General features: G+C 67.2%; 1 protein-coding gene across 1 annotated transcript; it reads right to left on the bottom strand.

Moving 5' to 3' along the window:
• Positions 1–73: 73 nt before the first annotated feature.
• On the bottom strand, positions 74–11,339 carry DBN1 (drebrin 1). The gene is given in 16 exon segments (XM_068206146.1): positions 74–818; positions 900–1,002; positions 1,076–1,135; positions 1,137–1,639; positions 2,669–2,800; positions 3,850–3,987; positions 5,101–5,215; positions 5,371–5,430; positions 5,555–5,618; positions 5,772–5,923; positions 6,008–6,085; positions 6,244–6,390; positions 6,469–6,543; positions 6,717–6,829; positions 6,930–6,985; positions 11,134–11,339. Coding segments are annotated over 16 exon segments (1,953 nt in total). The 5' UTR covers positions 11,220–11,339; the 3' UTR covers positions 74–747.
• Positions 11,340–13,004: the final 1,665 nt, after the last annotated feature.

The raw sequence follows: 13,004 nt of genomic DNA, 5'->3' as shown, positions 1-13,004 counted from the left end.
TGCCCCCTCCCCAAGGCAGCCGTAGCCCCCAAGTCCCAGCCCTCCCCGCCACCCCAGCAGGCTGCAGCCCCCATGGGAGACGCTTTATTTATTAACAGACATGAGCACACCGCCGGTACAGAACTTGTGCTTTCCAAAAAGTTTCTGGGGGGAATGGGGGGGGGGGGGGGAGAGGGGCCAAGCAGGGGCCAAGCAGAGGAGGACAGGGCTCCCAGCAAAGAAGGAGTGGGGAAGGGGTAAAAGCCCCACATCAGCTCCTTGCCGGGGTTTGGGGTGGGGGGGGACGCCGCTGGCTGCAGCCTTGCCTCGGTCGGGTCACTTTATTGCCATATTCATTTATTATTATTATTATTATTTCTCTTTTTTTTTTTTTTCTTTGAACTCGTGCAAAGTACTGGGGGGGCTCCCGGGGGGGCACGAAGAGAACGAGGACCCTGTCCCACAGCCGGGCAGGGGATGCGAGCGTGTGTCGTCCCCCCCAAAAGGGCGCTGGGGTATCGGGGGGTGGGCTGCTAAGGGAGGGCTGGGGGGCTGACACGGCTCCTACCGACAACTTAAAAAAGAGAGGGGGAGAAGGGGGGGCTGTAAAAGGTGCCCCGGGGCGGGGCTGCAGCGGGGCGGCCGCCACCTGGAGGCCTCATCCTGCGGGGCCCCAGAGGGGTGAGGGGGGCCCGGCCCCCGGCTGCAGCCCCCTCGTGCCCCGCGCCGGCCGGGGCGGGCTGCCTGTGCCGGCAGCGGGGCCTGGGCTCACAGGGCCCCCCCAAAGCTCTCCTCTTCCTCGGGCAGAGGGTCTGCATCCCAGCACGTGATGTCGATCTCTGGAGGACAGGGAGAGGGGCAGGATAGCTTGGGGTGCCCCAGAGAGGGACAGGCTCCCCCTCCTCACTGTCCTCACTCACCTGGGGGCTTGTTGTAGAACACGGGCTGGGGGGCTTTGGCCGACAGCTCCTCGGTGGGGGGCACCTCCTCCTCCTGGGACTGGCTGAAGTAGCCCTCGCTGGCCTGGGGGGCGGGGGCAGGTTGTCAGGACCCCCCCAGCCCCCCATCACCCACCTCTCCCCACAGTGATGCTCACCTGCTCCCCACGACCCGGTGTCCCATCCTTGTGGGCCATCTCCCCATTGGTGATGGGGGGGCGTCTCTCGGCCCGGGGTGTCTTCCTGGGGTGTGTGCTGGCAGCCCAGATCCTGGGACTGGGGGTCCCCCTCGCCAGCTGCCTCTTCCTCATCCTGATCCTCCTGCTCCGCATCGCAGAAGGTGGCAGGGGGCTCAGGCAGCTCTTCCAGGCTCAGCAGGGCCCCCTCCTCGGGCAGCATGGCCGGGGGTGTCTCGGGGACAGGGGCAGCAGGCAGGGGCCAGGCAGCTGGGGGAGTCACCCCGTCGCTCTGCCACAGGTCGATGAGGCTCTCAGGGTTGGGGGCTTCCCCAGTTTGGGGCTCGTCAGCCACGGGTGGCAGGGAGGGCTCGGTGGGCTCCAGGGTCACCAGGTCCCCCAGGGCATCACCCCCCGCTGTCCACACTGGCCTGGGATTGGGCTCGTCCCCAGGGGGCTCGATGGCCTTGTCCTCGGGCCCCGGGAAGGGCCAGTGCTGCTCGGGCGTGGCTGGCCCGGGCTCCTGTGCGCTGGGGCTGGGGGACTCTGAAAGGAGGGGACAGGAGTCAGTGGGGACAGACAACCTCGTCCAGTGCTGGGGGTCACCCGAGGACAGGGATGCAGCTCAGGGGGATTTGGAGTCCTTTGGACTGGGCACAGTGTGGGGAATGCTGCAAGGATGGGTGGAGGTGGCTGGGCAGGGAGAGGATTGTGGCATGCACTGGGGAGTGAGGGGACATAGGGAGGGACAAGGTGATCCCCTGGGGAGCGGCAGGGAGGCAGAAAGGGCTGTGGAGGGAACAGGAGAGGTTCCCTGGGAAGATGCAGAAGGGAAAGCTGGGATGCACCAGAGGATGCCCAAGGGGCCAGTGAGGATGCAGCAGGGACACGTGGTGACAGCAGCAGAGCTGGCTGGGGTGCCCTGGGGACGCAGTGGGGCAGAGGGGACACACAAAGGGATTCAGCAGCCCTGGAAAGGACGTACGGCAGGACGGCGCAGACTGGGCAGCATCGCACTGGAGGACCCAGCAGAGACAGCAGGGCTGCACTGGGAGGTGCAGCAGGGAGGGCCAGCATGTACGGAGCTGGGGGAATGCACTGGAGATGAGGGGATGCATGGCGTGGGGTGCAGCAGAGACAGCAGGAATGCCCTGGCATTAGAAAATGCACTGGAGGCGGTAGGGATACAGCAATGACGGTGGGGCTGCACTGGGGGATGCAGCAGAGACGGCGGGGATGCAGCGGCACGGAGCAGCAGGAACGGCGGGGATGTGCTGGGGGACACAGCAGAGATGGTGGGGATGTGCCGAGGGATGCAGACGGGACAGCATGGATGCACTGAGCCATGCAAGGGCAGCTGGGGGGGCTGCAGCAGAGCCGAGGGGCTGCAGCAGGGATGCGCTGTGGGACACAGCAGAGGCAGGCGGGATGTGCCGGGGGATGCGGACGGGACAGCGCGGATGCACTGAGCCATGCAAGCGCGGCTGGCGGGGCTGCAGCAGGGCCGAGGGGGCTGCAGTGGGGATGCACCTGGCAGCCCTGGGCAGGGGGAGGCGGCGCCAGCCCTGCGCCCACCTTTGGGCGTTGCCGGCGTCTGGTCAGCGGGCGCGCGGGTGCCCGGTTCGCCCGGCGGCGTGGCGGCCGGGCTGGACTCGCAGGGGCTGCAGCCCGCTGCCGAGGCCTTGCGGAAGGCGTCCGACTGGCTGCCTGCAGACAAGGGAGATGGGGTGGCGTGGGGGGGCTGCCCACACTGACGGGGGGAACCAGAACCCCAGCACTGCTCCTGCCCCGCAGCGACCCAGCTGTGAGCTGCCAAGTGCACATCACTGTGTATCTGCCAACACGTCGTCCCCTCCTGGGTGGTGGGGTGGAGGCTTCCAGGGCTGCAGCAACCACCATGTCCCCTCCAGGTGTCCCCTCCACCCCCATGAGTTTCAGCCCCCGCGTCTGCTGGGCAAGGGGACAGGCAGCCCCATACCTGCCGTGGGACGCACGGGCTCTGCCCATGACACAGCCTTTGTGGGCAAGGCTCCATGCCCTGTCAACTGTAGCTGTGGGGGCACAGCCCTACATGGCCCCTGGAACCACCTGGCTCCTTCTGCCCCACACATTCCTGGGCACAGCCTTTTCCATCCCACGCTGTTTTGTGGACAGTCTTGCATTCTTGTCCATGGCACAGCTGTTCCATCCCCTTCTGCCCCACTGGCACAGCCTCACATGATCTTGGGCACAGCCTTTTCCACACTGCCTAATGCTGCCCCACGGGCACAGACCTGCGTGGTCCAGGGCAGAGATGTCCCTTTCCCTTCTGCCCCATCAGCACGTGATTCTGGCACAGCATTTTCCACGCTGCCTGACCCTGCCCCACGGGCACAGTCCTGCATGATCCAGGGCACAGCTGCCCCACGGGCAGAGCCTGCCCCGTGCCCGCTTTACCCCATGGGCACAGTTTATCCCATCCCACTGTGGACCACCACCTCCCCAGGCACAGCTCTACCCTGTCCCCATCTGACCCATGGGCACAGCCTGCCCTATGTCCCCCCCTCCCAGGGGCACAGGGACCAGCATGGGGTCGGCCCCAGCAGGGCCATGGTCCCCGCCTGGGTGCCCGTCCCCCTCAGGGTGCCAGTCCCCCTCGGGGTGCCCGTGCTGCCTCCGCTGCCGGTCCGGTGTGCCGTGGGGCTGGGTGGGCTGTGGGGCAGCTGCCCATGGCTCGACCCCCGGAGCTGCGCGCCCGGGAGCTCCCAGCTACCTACATGGGAAGAAAGAGGAGAGATTTGGAGTGCGGTGGCAGGAGATATAGGGGAAGGGGGTCCGTGGGGGGGAGGAGGAGGAGGAGGAGGAAGAAGGTGGCCCACTGTCAGCTGTCTTTATGAAAGGACAGTGCAGACGACCTGTGAGAGAAAGACAGACAGACGGACGGACGGAGAGAGAGAGAGAGCAAAGAGATGGGTCAGTCCCTGCTCAGCGCAGTCATGGCGGGGCTGGAGCACCAGGGCACCGGGATGGGAGCACAGCAGGGTGGAAGGCAGCATGGTGGGAGAATGGCAGGACAAGAGGATGGAAAGGCAGCAGGACAGAAGGACGTGAGGCAGGGGGAGAGAGGCCAGGACACGGCCGTGGGATCAACTATCTGCTCAGCCACAGCACAGCCCCACAGCGTGAATCCGTGGCACAACCCACGGCATGGCCAGAACACACAGCCCACAGCACGACCCGCGGCACAGCCCCACAGCACTGCCCTGAGGCACAGCACCACGGCACAGCCCATGGCACAACCCATGGCACACCACACAAGAACACGCGTCACAGGCTCCCTCCTAGCACAGCCCACGGCACAGCCCCCCAGCACAGCACCACGACATGGCCCCATGGCTGGAGGCACCCACCAGGACAGACAGTCCTTCCCTAGATTCACAAAAAGAGTCCCAGCACTGCACTGCACTCCAGACTGTGGGGCAGCTCAGCTTCTCCATGGGGCACTCCTTGCCAGCTGGCAGCACGCTGAGCACCCCACATGTGCCTCACTCTCTCCTGCCCCTTTTAGCTGTCACCATGGGATGTAGTCCCAAGCCATCCCTGGACCTCCAGTTGCCCACCCATACACACCGACCACGCTTCCAGCTTGGCTGCGGGCCCAGTGCTACGACAGGCGAGTGGACAACACCCAGCAGGGAGCAAGGTGAGCCCCATTTTGCTGAAGACATCCTGACATTCAGCCCCTGACAAGCTGCCCCAGCTGCAGGGGCCACGTGAGGTGCAGTGGCAGTGGCGGTGATGGTGGCAGTGATGGTGGCACAGCAGAGCAGGATGTCCCCTGCCATCCTCATACCCTTGGCACCCAGAACCACAGTGCCAGTGATGGCAGAGGGTACACCCCCTCCCCACATTGCATCCCTGGCCTTTCCAAGTCCCACCGCAATCCTTTGAGCTGTGACACTGCACTCACCTGTGCCCTGGTCTCCTGGTACCCACCCCTGTGCCCACAGCCCCCCGCAGCCCCTCACCTGTCCTGTGGCTGCCCGGCGAGACAGCATCGCTGCTGCCTGATGCCACCCGCTCCTGCTGCTTGAAGAAGTCCCGGGGGTTGTCAGGCCGCTGAGCGATGATGGCAGCAGCCTCCTGTGGGGACGGAGGAGGCTGAGCCCCACCGCCCCGGTGGCGTGGGGCTGTGGGACCACCCTCCACACATCCCACAGCTTCATTCCCATCTAGCTGTGGGCACTGCTGGATGGGGAGTGAGGAGCAGCACCGGGCACGGCCATCACCACACTCACCTCCACCTCTGACTCCGATTTCCTAAACTGCTGCCTGTCGTCTTCCTCTTGCTGGTCCCCCTGGGAAGAGACACAGCATCACCTCCCAGCCCCGGGCACCCAGCTGGGGAAAGCCCTTCCCTGGGGGTAATGCCAGTGGCAGCTCTGGCTCCGATCCTGGCACCAGTCCCACCGTGGCACTCACAAAGATGGACTGCTCCTTCAGGCGCTGCCGGGCCTCCTCCGCCTCCAAGCTCTGCTGCTTCCTCCTGCAATGGGGAAACGGGAGAGGCGCTGGGCATCGGCTCCTGCCAGTCCCTGCCCCAACCCCACCCTGTGAGGGACACCCATGTGCCCATCCAGCCACTCACAGCACGAGCGCAGCCATCCCGTACCCACATCCCACCCGACCCCAGCCGTGCCTGTGCTCCTCGATCTGCTCCTCGCGCTCCCGGTAGCGCCGTTCCCGCTCCTCCTGCTCCAGCCGCTCCTGCTCCATCCGCTCCTGCTCGAACCGCAGCCGGGCGTCCAGGGCCTTTTTCCGCTCTTCCTCCTTACGCAATTCCTCCTCTTTCTGGTGGGGGGGATCAATGAGGGGGCTGCCCACCAGCCAGCCAGCAGCTCACCCCGCTCCTTGGGGTGTCCCTCCGTAACCCACCTTTGCCTGTTCCCAGAACTGCTCCCGGTTGAGCCGCTTCATCTCCACGGTGGCATCGGTTTTCTGGTAAGTGGTGCCCTGGGACGGAGGAAAGGTAGGGGGTGGAGGGGCTGGGATCAGCGAGGGGTGCAACAGTAAGGGGCACACGGGGTGAGGGGCTGTGGCACACAGGAACCCTGGGCGGGTGGGATGCCCCAGTCCCGCCAGCATCACCGGCGCTGCCATGGGGACATTACCACAGGCTCGGCGTTCTCGTCCTCGCGCAGCCGCAGGCGGTGCAGCACCGGGCTGGAGACACGGGCCAGCCCGTTGGAGAGCCGCTGCCCGATGGCCCCGGGGTCAATGTCCTCCACGCTGCTGGCATTGACAATGACATCGACACCCTGGCGGGGGAGCAAGCAGCCATCAGGGTTCAGGATCAGTGCCCTGGCAACATCTTCCCCCTCCCCAGCGTCACCCACCTGGAAGAACTCGGCAATCTTGGCTACGTGGCTGGCACAGGCGCATTTGCGGGCGTCCGGCACGTCCTCACCCACCTGTGGCAGCCAGGGAGGGACTGAGCTGAGAGAGGCAGCAGGGTGACCCCCACCCCACTGACCTTAGCAGGGCAGCAGGACTGTGGGGCACCCGCCACTGCCAGCTCCCTCACACCCAGCCATATCCCTGTGGGAACAGCACAGCCCCCCCTCAGCATGGCCCCTCGACTCACCCAGTTGACGAGGACATATTTGGGGAGCACGGCCTGGGGGTCCTTGACGCTGCAGAAGCCATACATCACCTTCTGAATCTCAAAGTGGCCGGAAAGCTCCAGCAAACCTCCACCTGGCACAGCACCATCAGCCCATGTGCACCCAGCACCAGGAACTGGTGACAGGGAAAACACCGGCACAGGCAAGCTGGAGGAGGGGAAAGAGGACCTTACCTCCTGATGCTGCCAGCTTCAGGTCATCAGAGCCATCCTCATATGTGTAGAGGGCCCTGGGGAGACACCATGGGTGAGCCAAAGCCAGGAGGAGTGTGGGGCAGCCCCCAACCTCCCCATCCTGCTTACACTGGGTCAGGGCATGTCCTGGGGTCTGGCTGCTTGTCCCAAAACTAGCACACAGCCACAACAACCCCTTGTGCATCAACAGCACCAAGAGCCAGACTGCCAGGCAAGGCAGACAGGATGTGGGGCAGGGCCTATTCCCCAAACCTTGGTGGCAGCTGTGGGGAAGGGTCCCAAGTTTGGGGACAGTCACTTGGGCACAGGGACTCACCGACTGCTGTGCTGCTAGCCCACACAGTCTCACAGCAACTTGCTCGCCCATCCCTGTCCCTTCACGACCCTTCCATCTACCGACCAGGTTTGGGGACAACCCTGTGCCCCAGTAAGTACCCGGGTCCACTCACGTGCCCGGCTACGTGAGCCACCAGCCCAGCAGGCACCAGGCTGGGGGAGGACGCCGGAGCACCAGCAGCAGCAAATCAATGAGCCGCCAGAGTGTGATGGGGCCGTCATGGAGACTGTTCCTTGGAAACCATTCCCAGCGGATGGGAAACCCCCTGTCGCTCCCACCGTGCCCTGGCCAGCCCCTCTGGGGGCTCCGCGGGGACCCCCACCAGCCAGCACCTCCCCAGAGGCACACAGCCAGCGATGGAGGGGGGACCACGCATGCCAAATTGGTCCAGGGCGGGTGGGCGAGGGGATGGATGTCGCTAGGCAACCAGCATCCTCCATCACCATGGCAACCCCCCCATCCCAGCTGGGATGCAGCTCGCCCCGATGACGAGGTGATTAGTGGAGGGGAGCGGGGGAGGCAGGCAGGCAGTGGGGACCTGCGGGGCCTGGCAGGCACCCAAACCTGCCTGCCACCGTCACGCGCACCCGGAAAGCCAGGGCCGCCCGTGCTGGATCCCCCACATCCCTGCTCCGCCGCGGGTGGGCGGCTCTGCCGATCAGCATTCGGCTGGTGGTGCCCGCACGGCGCTTCTCAGAGCCCCAAAATCCCCGCTGTGCCGAGCAAAGCCGTCCTCACTCAAGCCTGCAGCTTCAATCCACAGCCTGGGGAACGGGAATTGAGGGTCCCTACGGGCAGAGCCACCCCCAACACAGAGCCGTGGCTGGAGCCAAAAAGCAAGGGGAAGGCAGGCAGGTGCCTAAGAGGGAGAGGGCCTCCCTCTGCCTCCAGCACCCGCCGCCCCCCGAGCCCCTGGCAGGGAGCCGCAGATAATTGCACCAAACAAGATTGACTTTAATCCGCACATCCCGATCCCGCTAATCGGCCGCCCCAGCCGGCGCCAGCTTCCAGGCCTGGAACAGCTGCAAAGTGCCGTCTGAGATGGCTGTGACAGGGAAGGGTGGCAAATGCAGCCCCTAATCCCCCAGGAATGGGGGAGGATGGCAGCAGTTTGGGGGAGCCCAGGGCAGCGAGCTGGAAGCTGGCAGGGTGGGATGCAGCTGGCAGCAGACAGGAGAAAAGAAGTAGGGCAGAGCTACAGCATCACTGCCTGGGGAGCCCTGTGGGTGCTGGGGGCACCCACTGCCTGCTTTCCTTCTCCAGAACCCTGCCATGCTGGGTGGTATGTGGGCACCAGGCTGCTGCCTGCACCCGAGGGTGCTCCCAGGGCAGATGGGGCTTGCTGTGGACACAGCTCAGCAGCACAGCCTGACTCCATGCCAGGATGGAGGTTTCCATTCCAGGAGACAGGGAAGCCTTGCTGGGGCCAGTAGCATCCCCAGGGGTGCCCCCAGGGCCCCACAGCCCAACAGCATCACCACAACCCCTGGCAGTGGGGACCAGCTGTGTCACAGCGGGTGCTGTCAGCATCATGCATTGCTGACCCCGCTTCCATGGGCTTTAATGCCTCCACCCAACCCATACAGCCCTTTCCCACCCCCCGGGCTCCAGGTATGTGGGTCACCCGTGGGTGGAGATGCCCTGTGCAGCCCAGTGGGGGGGCTCCCCGCAGCCGGGGGTCTCCACTGAGGACCCCTCATCACCCCAGCCAAAGAGACCACAGCCCCGCTGCCCTCGCATGGCCCCGCTGCTCACCGGAGTAGGCAGAGCAGCATCCCCAGCTGCCAGAACGGGGCTCCCGCCGCAGCCCACCCCCCGTGCCACGGCCAGGGAGGGGTCACATCGCCCCAGCCTCCCGCCCCAGCCCCGGCACATGTGTTTCCAATGTGGCTGGGAGCTCCAGGGAGTCGGCGTGCTCAGAAAGCAGCACCAAATTCCTTTCCGATCGAGTAATGGGCCCCAGCAGCCTTCGCGGGGCCGGGCAGGGGGAGGGGATGCTCGGACCCTTCAGGACCGGGCTGGAGCAGGGGAAATCCCAGACTAAACAGAGGGATCCCGGGCGAACATGAGCGTGGCATTCCCCGGTACCGGCCTAGGGCCTGCCTCTGGCACAGTGTCCTCCCAGGCAGCTCCCTGGCTCAGGCAGTCTGCACCCTCCTCCCCGTGGGACTGTCCCCATCACCTTGCCCGATGCAGCCCCACCAGCATCACCCCCCATCCAGCACCCCCGCAGCGGGCCCTGCAGAGGGGATGATGCTCCCACAGGCACTGAGTGCCAGGCACTCCGGAGACAATGGGATGGGGTGGCTGGGGACGATGGAGCAGCTGGGGACGATGGAGCAAAGTCAGCCCCACGGATGGGGATGGCAGGGGATCACTGCCTGGCCGGGATCAGCGTTGGAGGTGTGTGGGGGGGAGCCGCCACCGGCCCTCGCCTTCCCGGGAACCGATTCTGCTTCTCTCAGCAGCTTTGGCAGGGACGGCTCCTTTGCAGCGGATGCCGGGAAGCGAGATGTACCCAGGGCTGACAGCTGCCGCCTGGCCGGCAACACACACGGCGCTTGCCCACAGCGCCCCTGGGCTGACAGAGGGACTGTGGGGCCCTCCGGAGACCCCCGGGGACTGGCGGGGACCCGGACCTGCCCAGGCCCACACAGCCCTGTCCTGAGAGCAAGGACCTGGTTAGAGACAGATGTCTGACCGGCTGGGTTGTGGGTGCAGCCCAGCTGGGAGGTGGGAGTCCCCGGATGGGTGGTGGGTGTATCCCGGAGGGGTGGTGGATGCCCTTGGCTGGATGGTGGGTGCACAGTAGCTGCCCTCCGTCCGCCTCCCACCAAAAGCATCATGCACAGCATGCACCCAGCACTCCGTACTGTCCAGCGCGATGCGCCCCAGCGTGCCGGCAGCGCTCCCACCCAGCATGCCAGAGGCACCCTGGAGGGCAGGGAGGGGATGGCGGGGCGGATGGCCCCAGCCAGCCTCCCGGCACCCGGCTGGGCTGGGAGATGCGGGTGGGCTGGCAGTGGGTGATGCTCCCTGCAGCGGGCCTGGATCCAGCCGGCCTCGGCAGCGGGTGCCCCGCACCGGGCTGCGGGCAGCGCGAGAAGCCGGGGGTCCCAGCGGAGAGAGCCACTCCCCTCCCCGACTCAGCAGCAACCCCAGCCCGGCGGGGCAATCCCGGGCCGACACGCCACGACCCCCCAGGGATGTGGCAGCCCAGGAGCTTGGGGGAATCTGAGGGTAGCGGTAGCGGCGGGAGATGCTCGGTGCCCCCGCGGCTTCAGGCCTCTCTCCGCCGGGCAGCGGGACCGCCCGCTGCCGGAATACCGGTGGAGCCGGTCGGGAGCAGGACCGGTCGGGAGCGGGGCCGGGCTGCGGGCGCCCCGATCCCCTCCCCATCCCCCGTTCCCCGGGCGCCCCTGCCCGCGGCTCCAGCTCCAGACAATGGCGAGGAACCGGTGCCGGGCCCAGCACCGGGGATCCCCACGGGGCCCTCCCCGCCGTGCGCGAATTCTCCCGCTCCCCGCTCTCGCTGCCCGGCTGGGGGTCGGACCGGGCCCTGCCGGGGACTCCCGGGGCCGACGGGTCCCGGCGCTCGCACGTGCCGGCCCGGCGCAGACAAAGCGGGGACCGCGCCCCGGCCCGGTGCGGCGGGCAGGTGCGGGCACCGGGGGCGGCGAGCCGGGCACACCCCCCGCCGCCCCGCCCGCCTTTGTGTGCCGGGGCTCCCGGGGACGGCGGGGGGCGCAGCTCGGGGCGCGGCCGGTGTTACCGGGCGGCTCCGTGCACAAAGGGCGGCGGCGGCGGCGGGGACAAAGGGGCGGCGGCGGCGGCGGGCGCGCTCACCAGTCGGTGGGGCTGTCCTCGCCGATCACGTCCTGGTAGGAGGCGAGCAGCTCCAGGCGGTGCGCCGCGAAGCCGACGCCAGCCATGGCGGGGCCGGGATGCTGCCGGGGGACCGGAGGGACCGGCCGCCTGCCCGCCTCCGAGACACTGCCGCAGCGGCCGGGCGGAGGGGCGAGCGGCGGGGAGGCTCCGCCCGCCGCCGCGCCCGGTCCTAGCGCCGCGAACGGCGGCCCCCCTCCCCTCCCCTCCGCCCCCCCGCCCGGCCCCCGCCCCCGCCGCGCCCCCGGGGCACCCCCAGGGCACCCCGCCGGCCGCGCCGCCGGGCCCCGAGCCGGGACCCCGGGGGTGCGGGCAGCATCACCCCCGCCCCGGGCCGCCCCCGCGCACAGCTCGCCTCCGGGATCCCGCAGCCTGGCCTCTGCTCTGCCCCCGCAACACCGCGCTCCGGGCCGTCCCCAGCCCCAGGGACACTGAACCCCGGCTCAGCTCCTCCTGGGAACCTGCACGCCGGGTGACTTCGCATCCCGGGCTCTCCTCCGCCCTGGGGACCCCGCATGCTGTGCTGCCCCTCCTGGGAACTTGCACTCTGGAGACCTCTCGTGATGGGTGGTCCTCTCCATTCCCATATTCTCCCCTGCCCCACGTCCTCTACACCCAGGAGACGTGGCACACCTGGTTTCCCGTGCCCTCCACTGCCCTACGCCGAGCCCCCGTGTCCAAGGTTTCCTCTCCAAGGACACAGCACCGTAGGCTTTGCCCTACACACCCAGCCATGCCCTCACTGCTTGCACAAGGGGTCAGTGGACACAGACTTTTTGGGGGCCTCTTGGCCGCCCATCTGCTCCTCTATGTCCAACCACTCCCAAGCCCCCGGTCCTTTCAGAATCCCGAAGCACCTTTCCCAGGAGGTTTTGCCTCTGTGTGAGCCCACAGCTGGCTTTGCACTGACCCGCGCAGGGCTCTGCAGGGGCTCCCAGCCAGGTGCTAAGCTCCTGCCAGGACAGGCAGCGATTCCCTGTCCCCGGCGCTGTCCCCAGCCTGGACCAGCACCGCGCTGGAAGGGTCTCTGTGCCAGAGCAGCAATGGAGAGCGCGCAGGACCCGATTCCTGCGGGTTGGGGATGTTGGTGGAGTGGCCCGTCCCCAGACAAGCCCTTCAGGCAGCCCGTGGATGACCCCAGAGGGACGTGGGACAGGGTGCCGAGGGCCCTGGCGGTGCCTCCCGCTCCCCCCACGCCCTCCTCACACCAGCATTTCCGAGCGAGGCCAGAGCCGGAGCCGCCCTAAGAGGCTGTGAGAGTTTGGGAGCAGCTGTGGAGCAGCTGCCGGGGCCAGCGCGGGGGCTGGGGCCGGGGCAGGCGCCCCACAAGCGGCTCAGATGGCTTTGGGGGTGGAAGTGGTGGGACCCCGCTCAGGGATGTGGTGGGAGCTCTGAGCCTACCGCCGCCAGGCTTTGTTCTCGGAGCAGCGAGGCTGCAGCCCCTCCCCAGGCTCCACCTCCGCAGCCCACCCGAGACCCTCCTTCCGCTGCCTGTGCTCAAGCTCCTCACATGGTGCGCAGAGCTGGTGGGCAAGAGATGCCCTTGGCAAAGCGCAGAGGCACCTTGGGTGGTAGAGGCGTCATCGGGAGGGCCCAGAGTCAACAGAGAACCAACCAGAGCTAAGCCCCCCATGAGCACAGGCCTTGCAGCGGCCCCAGGGCATGCCTGGCTCTCCCCAGGGGAGAGGCAGGCTGGCTGTAGCACACTGGCCCTGCTCCATAGCTGGGCAGCGCGGGGCTGATCTGGCAGAACCTGTTCCCAGCCCATGCTACCCCAGCAGGCTCCGTCCCGCACCACTGCCTGCCCCTGCCCCTTTCCTACCCTCCACGCA

Source organism: Anomalospiza imberbis, chromosome 15, assembly GCF_031753505.1.
Source record: "Anomalospiza imberbis isolate Cuckoo-Finch-1a 21T00152 chromosome 15, ASM3175350v1, whole genome shotgun sequence".
Lineage (NCBI taxonomy): Eukaryota > Metazoa > Chordata > Aves > Passeriformes > Viduidae > Anomalospiza > Anomalospiza imberbis.
This window is presented reverse-complemented; position numbering and strand designations above follow the sequence as displayed.